The 12,142-nt window shown below is 39.2% G+C and overlaps 2 protein-coding genes across 5 annotated transcripts in view; both read right to left on the bottom strand.

Annotated features, from left to right (window-relative positions):
* The window catches only part of LOC102081792 (OX-2 membrane glycoprotein), a 32,487-nt gene extending 26,535 nt beyond the window's left edge, over positions 1-5,952 (bottom strand). The window contains exon 1 of the mRNA XM_025902781.1: positions 5,712-5,952. Within this exon, the coding sequence (XP_025758566.1) occupies positions 5,712-5,790 (79 nt within the window). The 5' untranslated portion in view covers positions 5,791-5,952. The remainder of the gene's footprint in view (positions 1-5,711) is intronic.
* LOC109199907 (OX-2 membrane glycoprotein-like) overlaps positions 1-12,142 on the bottom strand; it is a 48,371-nt gene that overhangs the window by 10,282 nt on the left and 25,947 nt on the right. Inside the window, exons 3-6 of one of the 4 annotated variants that reach the window (XM_025902760.1) lie at positions 11,014-11,319; positions 10,896-10,934; positions 10,658-10,783; positions 9,583-10,405 (exon numbers count right to left, since the gene is read on the bottom strand). In XM_025902760.1, coding sequence (XP_025758545.1) covers positions 10,203-10,405; positions 10,658-10,783; positions 10,896-10,934; positions 11,014-11,319 — 674 coding nt within the window. In that variant the 3' untranslated portion in view covers positions 9,583-10,202. Of the gene's footprint in view, positions 10,406-10,657; positions 10,791-10,895; positions 10,935-11,013; positions 11,320-12,142 lie in introns of those variants that run through there. The other 3 variants (XM_025902763.1, XM_025902761.1, XM_025902762.1) reach the window with 3 other exon arrangements.

Raw genomic sequence — 12,142 nt, 5'->3', positions numbered from 1 at the left:
GTGGTGGAATCGTTTCTGACAGTTGCTCTAGATGTGGCCATTTTAGAGCTGTTTCAGAGGTTGGAATGTGCAGCCTGTTTACTGGGATAAACTCTCTTGTGAAAACAGGTGGTAGTGGGATCCTTTTCTCTGAGTTGTATCCTCTCACTTGTAGACCTGTCAGTTTCTGACATGGAATAACTGTCGACTTGGCAGACATTGTGGACAGTCGCAGACTGACATTCTCTTTGTGTTCAGGCCTTGAGCTACTTCATCTAGTATGAAGGTGGTATCGCTCTGTGTGTCTAAGAGTGCATAAACTAGCAGTTCTTGATCTGGCTGCTTAATAGATGACACCCAGACTGGCAAGATAGAAGATGTTTGTGTGCTTAGACCCTCTTGGATAACTCTGTTGGAAGTGGCTGTTGCAATCCTTTCTGTGGTGTCTGCCTTGTCCTTTGAAATTTCACCTCCATTTAGGTGGACTGGCCTTTGACGTTCCTTGAACTTATCGTCATGCAAACATGTCGGGTGTCTCTTTTGGCATTTCTCACACGTGCTTTTGTTATCACATTTTCTTGAGTGATGACCGGTCTTCAAACATCCAAAGCAAAGCTTCTCTGTGTGTACAAACTTAACACGATCCTGAACTGTCTTTTCTGTGAAACTTCGGCATTTGTCTAGGATGTGTCCTGTCCTTTTGCAGAAAACACATGATGTAATACTGCTCTGTGTTGTACTTGTGGTCAATCTGGCAATTTCAGCAGAATCCTCTGACTCTCAACGCAGTCATTCAAGACCTCCAGCATCTTGACATGAGACATGGCAGCCTCGCAGCTCTTGAGAAAGTCTGCAAATTCTCTTAGCTCGCAAGCATCCTTAGAACCTATCTTTGGCCATGCATGCAGCTTGTCTCTGAGTGACTTCCCAATTAGGAATGGGTCTCCAAAACGTTTCTCTAAAAGCTTCCAGGCTGACTCATATGCTGCTTCTGTGCCCAGTAGAAGAAATCCTTCCACGGCCTTCTTTGCTGTGCCACCTAAGTACTTTCTTAGGTAATACAGTTTTTCATTCTTTGGGATGTTCTTCCTTTCTATTAATGTTTCAAAGGACAGTTGCCAGTCTTTGAACTTCAAGGGATCTCCTGTAAACACCGCAGGCTCTGGTGTTGGGAGCCGATTTGCACTCATAGCTTCTACTAGCACATTGACCAGATCTAAGCTATTCTGTTCTTGAGGCCTCAACACTGAGGCTGGAGGAGACTGAGGTAGCTGTTGTGGACAAGGAGCTTGACTTGTGACTGCTAGGGATTGAGGAATGAATGGGGGGCTTGATGCATTGAGAGAATGGGTTGTGACTGGAAGTGCTGTGGAGTCAGTGACTCTAAGCTCTGGCAGTACTTCACTACCATACAACAAATCAGTTGCTTCTATGTTTTCTTCAGCTTCATCATAGACCCTCACTCGAGCTCTAGCAGCATTCAGCTTCTTTACTTCTTCTAGGCGTGCAAGTTTTCTACGTTTATCTTGGATTGCTTGCTGTCTGGCTAAGTTCTCAGCCTCTAACATTTGAAGTTCTGTTTCTTCCCTTTCTTGCTCCTCCAACACTGCCAAGACTTCCTGAGTTGCAGCAGCTTCAGCTACAGCCTCTATTCTTTTGACAGAGTGGCTGCTAGAGTGGGTAGAACTACATCCTGATTGACGAGACAGTGGTCTAGAAACAGAACCTGTTGAGCCTAGAACAGATCCAACATCAGGCTAAGACTCTTCATCTTTATCTGCTTCATGGCCTTTAAGCTGTCTCTGTGCTCTTTGAATAATAAATTCTGAGAATGACATGCATGTATCAACCCTGCGCCGCAGGTCTGGTTCAGGGGTTTGCACTTGACGCAGCTCCTCATAAACTACCTTTACATCAGAACAGGTGCCTTTGATGTTCTCAATAAGATCAGTTAACTCATCCTTAGAAGAATCACCACTTAATAACTCTTTGCCTATTCGTGCATGACACCTCCACTTCTCATAGATGATTTTGTATTTGCGTTGAATTTGCTTCAGTCTCTCATCTTGGTATGCTCTCCCCCTTTCTGTTAGGGTACGCGCCCTCTCACTTCTTCGAAGCCCCTCTAGTTCTGCTGCAGATTCAGTGCCAGTAGCTTCAGCTTGAGCGGATTGTTCAGCATCCTTATGGCAGGTCTCTCTGCTTATGTCAGACATGTTGAGATTATAGCAGTGTGATTGTGCAGCTATTAAACTTCAACTAGATTTCTTCTGGACTATGTGTAAGTGAAAGTTGCAATAGACTTAATTTGAATAGCCAGTAAGGTTCATAAATGTATGTATGAGTCTTCCAACACACTGTTGACTTCAGTACTGAACTTAAGTTTCAAACAGATAAGAACAACAAAAATTACCTTATCACAAATATACGAGTAAACCCTCAGTAACAGTGTAAATATACTTAGAAATACCTTAAATCCTTATTTACATTAAAGGTTTTCAATTTTTCACATTAGTATAGTACCCCTTTAAAATTCACAGAAAGTGCCCCTTTAAACTCAGCAAATTTTGTAAAACTCAAAATTACTCGTAACCTGTGAGCTTGTTAAATATTTACTTGTTTGTTCTATAAACCTTGTGATGTACAACAACTATAAATGCAAACACATTGGATTAATCTCTACATTAAGCAAGCAAGATTAACAGATGAGTCTCTTGGTTGCAATTTCCACATTTAACCATTTCTCACACCACCTTAACTTCACTTTTGTGGTAGAGCTTCTTCTGATTTTAGACGTGAAAATTTAGCGCTTTAACTCAGTCTAACCACCGTTGCTTGTTAACGCTGTGCCGAGAATGCGTTATGGACTCTGCTTATCTGATGTGATGCACCGGATCCGCGTCGTTTCGTCATCCGCGGCGATCCTGTTCTCTCCTACCCGTGTTGAGCAGGCGAGTTCTCACTGTAGCTCTCTACACGACAACACAGACACAGGTCGGTTCTTTGAAACGGGCGTTTATTACTTGGGCTTTCTCTCCTCAGCTTCACCATCACCAGTACGCCGATACGCCAATACGCCGTGAGAACTGGTCACGAGCGAACAGTACAACCAATTAGCAACTTTACAACAGTACACATATTAAGTCAAAACACAAATAAACATTTCTCAAATGACAAATACCTCGTTGGCTGCTTGTCCTGAAAAGAGGTCCTTAAGTCTTTGTGTTGCCTTTTCTTTTAGTCAACCTTTAGCTTAAAATCGCTTCGTGAGAGACGTATGCTCCCTCGCAGTCCATGAAAAGTCTCGTGTACTCTCGTTAAGGGGTATTCTCACGAGACACTAGCTTTTACACTTTACACATGTACATTTCAAATAAAGACATTTTAACACAAACTATTTATGTATATATTCTTGAAATTATGTAACTTATTATAAATCAGTCATCTACATCATGAAATCTACACAGAACATTTTAACAGCATTTACACTTATAAATCATTTGATGAGCCATTGAGTGATGCCTTAAAGAAGCTGTAGGTGACCTTTTTAATGTTGTTGTTGATGCTGCAGCGTCTTCCATCCAAGCGAGATTCACCACATTAGAAATTGCCGACCAGATTTCATATGATGACATTATTGATGTCATCATAAAATATATATATATATACACACACGCAGTGAAGTATACTTGACTTTATAAGATCGCCACTGAAGTCGCACAGAAAACAGAGTATCTCTCTCACCTTCTGAAAAAAAACGCCAGATCACTGTGATTGTACGCCCCGCCATGTCTGCATGCGGCAAGAATTTAAACATTTGCGTCTGAACTCAGCTGTAGCTGAGCTTGGACCTGTTCTCTTTCTCACCTGACAAAAAAGTAAAAACGATCCCTCTCATTAATAACAGCTACATGACTTATTATGCTCAGTGTGACATCCAATAAGTCAGTGATTTAATAAGACTGAATATTTTGCAAAACGTTTGCTATTTTACAACACATTTAATCTTCATTGTCACCTCTTCTGTGTCCAATAAAAGAGACCATTACGTATAAGTTACTTTCACCTTCGTTTGAACGGTTCACAGAAAGACTTCCGCCAAAAAGCTGAGTGTGCTAAATAGATTAAAACCTTTCACCTTTTCTTCCATACTTCCCGTCGGCACTACTACCTGACGTCACACGTTTAAATACAACATTTCCCAATCCCTACTAATGAATGCTATCTTGTTTCAGGATACATGTCGTACATAATACCTGCCATTATCCAAAGACACATCTGCTTACAATTATCTTTTGCTTGTTTCTCCTCATCTTCTTTTCTTTTTTTTTATAAACTGAGGACCTGACGGCTTTGACCTTTTCTTGTCCATAATAGACCTAACGGACCTACACCTTAGTGCACAGATTCGGTTAGTATAGGTTTTTTTCAGGGATTTCACACACCCAGGAAAAAAATGTTAAAACAATTTACACACAATGAGTTTGGATAGACAATATAATTAGTGAAATTGGCTTTTTTTGGACCGGTTCATTAGCTCATCGCTTCTGTTTCAGTTCAAAAACTGAACACGAGAACAGTTTCTAATGTCACACTGTCTGGGTAGCCACCGCCCACCTTGAAAGTCTACCACTCAAACATAGTCATAACGAGAACAGAGATCTTTATGATGTATCTTGAGTAGCTCTGTTCCGTGTTAATGAAAATAGGGTTTCTGCGCAGTGTGCGTAAATATGCTTGTCTTTTTCAGCGGGCTGTGTGCTCCAGGTACTTATAAAAGTGCTAGTTTATAAAATATAAAATATGTATTAGTCCATTCATCTTGTTAGATTCCAACATATCTCAAAAGTACGTCCGTCTGGCAACTACCGCACCTCACTGCACACACATACGCACACACACGCGCACACACACACACACCCACACACACACGCACACCTACACACACACGTGTGCCATTCTTCCAACTGCGATGTTTCTTGAGATACACCAGCCAAAGTATGTAAAAAACCTATTTGCGCACGGCTGACCAGAACTTACCTGAGTACAGGTTATAACTTATCAGCGCAATATTATTGCGCTGATAAGTTTAGATATTTATATTTACAATTATAATATATATGAGTTCACCCCATTCCTGGACGGATAGGCCCACCGACTTCAAAGCTCAGTCTGACCCCCCCCCCCCCCTTATTTTTTTACGTTTTATTTTCAGTGATAAAAATCAACATTCATATAAACGAAATACCAAATGTGCTTTCCTTCAAGAAAAGCTAAGATAACGTCATCACTACAGCGAATTCAGCAAGGAGTGAAAAAACTATCATCATATCTAAACCATTTTTTTCTCTCTCATGACGGCAATCACTGGAACAAGGGTGATTCTGTAATCACACTTTGAATCTCGGCATTTAAGTGAACGATTTTCCCGACTGTTTTTCATAATCCACTAAAATAATAGCTCGGGTTTTCTTAATTTATGCGCGCCCATACTCGCTTTAAAGAGAATAAACGAAATAAAAAAACTGTTTCCCTCTCTTTCTAGATTTCAAGACCCAGACCAGATTACTGCGTTTCCTCCAAAAACAGCAGCTTCGCCCACCACGCTTGACGGGTGGAATTGTGTAGCCTACTTGTAACAAACTAAAAGACGTGACCTGTCCTTGAAAATGTCTAACTCGCATGCTGCCACACACCTATGTGTGTAGTATTAGTGTACACTTTCATCTCACCTTTGTGAAAGAGTCCAAAAGTAAAAACGGCAGTAACGTAGTTTACAGTTCCAAACTGTGACATCTTGACTCCATACATCACTCCAAAAATTGAAGCAAGCGCAAGACGCTTCCACGGTGGCAGCTAAACTATTCTTCACGAGAGCGCATAAGCCAACAGCAAATCAGAGAACAGAAAAATGATATGTGCGCGAGAATATTACAATATCACAATTCAGTACAATCCTACTATTACTCATCAAGCATCTCTTGATACTCTACTATCCTCGCTCTGCACCAGAGGTGTTTTCCTGTGTCCCCTGCTCAACCTGCTACACTGTACTCAATGAATACTCAAATGAACGCTTGTGTCACTCATATATCAGAGGTAACAGCCTAGCTACTTTGTTCCTTTCTGCAAAGGTAACATAAATGCCATATGCTTTGCACTGTATAAAATTCCGTGCATAAAAATCACAAGCACTCCGTGTGTTGGTGGTAAAAACTAAAATCAGTAAAGTCATGTATGCTGCCAAGAATCTGTGCACCATAGTTGTGCAATGTTTCAGTAAAACACATCTCCAGGCACAATTTATTCTCATAAATAGATTTACTGTTGCAGGTCAGAGAAAAATTGCACAAAAATGAAATGGATAGCATGGGGGGGAAAACCCGATGCTTCCTTACACAAAATCACAAAAGCCTCGCTCCTGCCACATTTTGGGTGGATGTGTGTGGATGCATTTTTCGGATACTGTTTCTCCGCGTTTCCAGAACACAAGTACTTACCTTTAGACTTGGAAGCAGCTTTATTCTGTCAGAGCTTCTTCTGAGTGTTAAACTAACCAACTTCGTCTCTCTGCCACCTTCCTGATGACTTTGGAGCAGTTTTGCAGTGCACAATTTTTAAACTCCACTTTCTCTGTAAAACTCGTTGACCAAACAACTCATTGTTGGCAGTCATGTCTTTCTTTTCTTCCATATGTCTTGAATGACATCTTCAGACTGCATGAGCTCAGTTTTTTTAATCACAGATGTTAGATCTGCACAGAGAAAATAGGAGGACTGCTGTTGGTGCAGGGCTTAGGCAGTGTCCGACACAGAGCGATCATAACATTCACGACTGAAGTTACAGTGAAGCTCAGCACGTCACACGCTTTCCACAGGGCAGACTGTTTAAACTGAAAGTAACGAAACATTTTACAACCAAATCAAATTTATACAGAAAACAAATTAATTGTCTTACTTTTGAAAAAATACCATCAAAGAAAATATAAATATGACGGTACGCTCTGCCGCGCTGCCATTTGTCCGCCAAAATTCAAAATATGGCTCTTAAATCAGTAGGTGTTCCGCTCAGCCAGGCTACAATGTCACTGACTGTCTGCGTGAAAACAGCAAAGAAAAAATGGTCTCCTAATTAATAACAGCAAAAAGACATGTCACAGATTTCACTCGAATAGCTAATAAGTCACTGCTTTGATAAGTATTTGCTTTTTTTACAACACATTTATTCTTCACTGTCCCCCCTCTTCAGTGTGTAATGGAACAGCCTCACAACTATCAGTTTCATTCTGAGTGCATTGAGATGTGTGCAAGCTGAAACTGTGTAGTTTTCTTGTCTAAGTCCGAGACAACACAACAAAATAAGCAACAAGAATAAGAGCGGAAGGGAAACGAAACACCTCAGAATGGGTAAAGCATGCACGGACAGACCCGAGCATGAATCTGATCACATTTTGTCTAAAACTTTTAAAACAAAACATATTTTCACATGAACAATAAAATGCAGGGCATAAAAAGCCTGTCTCAAAGTTTTTTGACAATCCCCCGAAAACAGAAAAGATTCATCATTTTTCTCCTGGGTGTAGTTGCAAGAAAGTCTTCAGTAAACTCTCTACGCACTGTTTTTAAGTTAATGCAGCACTCAGCATCGGCTCTGTGATTTTACGTACCCTACCTCTTCGTGGCTGTTTCATTGTCGCTTCCAGACATTTCCACTTTGTTATAATACCACTAACAGTTGATTTTGGAACATTTAAAAATTAGTAAATGCATAGGTGGCATCATATCACAGTGCCACGCTGGAGCTTCTTTCACAAATGTCTGTAGAACAGTGTAAATACCAACACTAGGTGCTTGATTTTATACACCTGTAGACATGGAAGTGATTGGAACACCTCAATTCAATAACTTTGAAGCGTGAGTGAATTATTTCCACTTTACTGTGATGTGTTATGTAGTAACAACACATGTGCTCTGCTGTTGGGCCTGAGTGTGAACACACTAATGATTTCCTGCAAGAGTGCAGTACACTGGTTGAAGGTTTTTGCCACTTTTTTCTCATGTTCTTTCTTCTATTCTTTTTTATGCCGTATTTTAGTGACAAGCAAAAGCAAGGAAATATGCGCTAGGAGGTCATCCTACACTGAAGCTGTAGTGCCACCTAGTGGAACAAAGTGCAAACAAGGGCAGTGGTTGGTGTAGCTCACCAAGGAAACCTTTCCAAGGGCAAACCCAGGATACGCTGGAGAGACTACATTTAATGTAATATTAATAACTGCATCTTATAAACAGCACCGTTTTCCTTGTATCAAAGAAAAACAAACAATAAATAAACAGAACAAAGTACTGAAATAAACACTGTAAAATTGTAGCACCATTTTATTCAAGAAACATACTTCTTAGGAGGCGTTTGCCTTCTGCGCTGAGTGTCACCTCATTTGATTGAAAATGATCCAACTCTAAAAATGAAAAACAAAACAAAACATTGTAGCATCACTGTGTTAATATTGCAAAAATCAGAATATTAAACATTTTTGAAATAAGAAGAAAAGCTTAGACAGAAGAAAGAGACACTTTGATGAATTAGAAAAGAAGTAGAAAAGTAAAAGGAAACTCCGTGCTCTCTGTGACAGAGAAACGATTTAAGAACATCTGCACAAACATTTATCAGCTGAAACAAAAGAACAACACTGTTTAAGACGAGTTCCTGCTCTGAGGTTTCTGGGTCTGGGGTTGTCTGCCCCTTTCACTTCAGATAAGTGGACGAAAATGACAGGATGATTTTTTTTATTATTATTTCAACTCTTGTTGAAGTGATTGTCGTGAAATGTCGAGCAGTCATTCATAATGCACAGCACATCGCCCCACACCTTTCATTCGTAATTCGGCTTTTTTTTCGGTGTTAATTTGTCACATTTTTAAAATACATGAACATCTTTTGTAGTAACGTGTTTTGACATCAGATTTAACATCGTTTTATTTTAAGTGGGTTTTTTTTCTAATTTTTAGGTGTTTTTTTTATTTTTAGACGATGTTAGTCTGATTTTAGTTTGAAGTGTTTCAGTGTAATAATTAATCATTCGGGGGTTTGTCAAAAATGGGTGCTGGTAAAAGTTAACTCCAGGGATCATCATTTGATTTGTCTCTCTTGAGAGGTTTTCGCTTTTTGACCTATGTGTCCTGTATTTTGACGTAAGGGGCTAAAGGTCTTAACATAGAAACAGACGAAATAGTGTGATATTAGTCTGTTAATACTAAAAATAGAGAGAGAAAAGCTTAAAAGAAAGATCTGTATGAGGGTTGGGTTCACGTGAGATTCACTACACAGACACAGATGAGAGATGTGCCTGCTCTGCTGTACAGCGATCAGTACAGCAACACAGAGGAGGTATTGCCTGATTCTTTAGAGGAAAAGAGAAGAAACTTTTTGATGAGCTGAAGTGAAATATACAAATGTTATGTACATGTGTGCTCTGTATATGTAAAACAAACCGTTTTACGTGCAGCTGTGCATGTGCCAGCAATCAAAAGCATCCATCTGATCATCTGTTTGATGAAAAACATTTTTTGTGAAACTCTGAAATAAACCAAGACGCACACAAGCAGGTTGACTTTGTAAAATTTATTTACCTTTAAAAATGTGTCAGTCAGCAGTACATGAGAATGACAGCAGTCTGCATGTGTTTAGACTGACAAACTGTAAGGCTGAAAATTTATCTTTCACATCAGGGAATAACACCTGTTATCTTTATGTGTGCAAAGGTAACTTGACACAGAGAAGAAGCAAAAGCTTCAAATGTCTCTTTACACTTTTTGATAAGCAGTGCAATGTTTGCAGATAAAATAGAAACATTAAAAATGTATTAAAACAATACTTGACCAGCACCAGGATGGTCTTACATTACTAAGGTGACAAATATTTCTGGTCTGGGCAACTGAACACATGTATGTGTTGGTTTTTTTAACAATAGAAGTAGTGATAAATTGAGCTCAACATGTTTACAGTGAACAAACAGACCTCCAGCTGCCATTTTCTGTGATTTCAGGTGGAAATGTGTTGACATTTACAAAGGCACAGTGCAGTTTTCATTGTAGTTATTTGCATTAGTATCAATTTCATTACTAAAATCAATTTAGCAATCGAAGTTATTGATGAGAAAGGTTTGATGTTAGTCACTCCTGCTCATTTTCACAGTTCTCATTTCAAGTAACTTAATGTTTAAATATCTAACAAAAGACCAAGACAAGACTTTTTATAAACAGCACCATTTTCCTTGTATCAAAGAAAAACAAAGAATAAATAAACAGAACAAAGTACTGAAATAAACATTGTAAAATTGTAGCACCATTGTATTCAAGAAAGATACTTCTTAGGAGGCGCTTGCCTTCTGCGCTGAGTGTCACCTCATTTGATTGAAAATGATCCAATTCTAAAAATGAAAAAAAAAAAAACATTGTAGCATCACTGTGTTAATATTGCAAAAATCAGAATATTAAATATTTTTGAAATAAGAAGAAAAGCTTAGACAGAAGAAAGAGACACTTTGATGAATTAGAACGGAAGTAGAAAAGTAAAAGGAAACTCCGTGCTCTCTGTGACAGAGAAACGATTTAAGAACAGTTAAATCTGCACAAACATTTATCAGCTGAAACAAAAGAACAACACTGTTTAAGACGAGTACCTGCTCTGAGGTTTCTGGTCTGCGGTTGTCTGCCCCTTTCACTGCACTCATCTTTTTCTATACCCGAAAAAAAAGAGTGCAGTAACACAGGCCACCAACAATAGAGAGGACAGAATGACTGAAATCCTGGCTCCTTTGACACAAACAGGAGAAAGAAGGATATAATAATGTGAACAACTATAAAAGGACCATAGATTTAACATAAAAACTGGCTTTAAAAACGTAAATGTTAACACACCTAATTGTCTGTGATTAGATGCTGACTTCTTATCCAAACCTGGAAAAAGAAACACAAACATTAAAATCACAGAGCAATCATCCATTTAGAAATCAATGACTTTGAAAGAGTTTCTCACCATCATCATCATCACCATTATAATGAATCGTCACCATCACCTCTCTGTGAGGAGCAGAGAGCACTAGTGCTGCACATCCCACCTGTGTGCTGTGTTTACGTGAACCTGAGACCACAGCTGTAGTGGTGACAGTGAATGTAGCGTTGGTGTTGGACACACTGACAGTGTTGTACTGTGAGAAGTTGAGGTCTTGTTGTGAGACACTGAGTGTTACAGTGGGAGCAGGTCGACCAGTGGCTGAACAGGAAACAACCCACTCTTCAGTAGAGTTTGACTCTCTGACATCAACAACAGGTTCATGCAGCTCTGTGAAGGATCAGGAAATATATTATAAATTGAACAAACATATTAATTCGGTGTTGCAAAAAAGCTTTTTCCAGCTGAGGCAAATAGCAAAGCTGAAGCCAATTTTGTCAAGACGTGACAAGGAGAAGGTAATACATGCCTTTATTTCAACACGGCTTGACTATTGCAATGCACTTTATGTTGGAGTCAGCCAAGGGTCTCTTGCTCCTCTTCAGCTTGTTCAAAATGCTGCTGCCCGCCTCTTAACTGGTACCCACAGGAATGAACATGTAACACCTATCCTGTCTTCTCTTCACTGGCTTCCTGTTCATCACAGAATTAATTTCAAAGTCCTAACACTGGTTTATAAATGCCTTAATGGTCTCGCTCCCCCATACCTTTCCGAGTTACTTCACCCTTATATTCAGCTGACCAGCTGCTGTTGGTTGTCCCAAAATCAAGGCTCAAATGCAGAGGAGAGCGAGCCTTTTCAATTATGGCCCCAAAACTTTGGAATACACTGCCTTTAAATATTAGACGGGCATCTTCGTTTCCTGTTTTTAAAACGCTTTTGAAAACACACCTTTTTTCGATAGCGTTCAGACTGGCGTGAGTTGATATTTGTATATGTGTTGTGTTTATATTGATAGTTTATGTGTTTTATTATGTTTTATGTAAGTGTCAGTGGTTTTATCTTGTGTTTTACACTTTGTTTTTGTACAGCACTTTGGGCAAACCTTTTGTTTTTAAATGTGCTATATAAATAAATTGGATATTATAAAGACTATGTTTTGAAGAAGAAACCAGTTTCTAAAACATTTAAACACACTGAGGTAAAAGTTCT

The sequence above is a fragment of the Oreochromis niloticus genome, linkage group LG23 (genome assembly GCF_001858045.2).
Source record: "Oreochromis niloticus isolate F11D_XX linkage group LG23, O_niloticus_UMD_NMBU, whole genome shotgun sequence".
Classification (NCBI taxonomy): domain Eukaryota; kingdom Metazoa; phylum Chordata; class Actinopteri; order Cichliformes; family Cichlidae; genus Oreochromis; species Oreochromis niloticus.
Note: the sequence above shows the minus strand (reverse complement) of the source record. Positions and strands in the feature narration are given on the sequence as shown.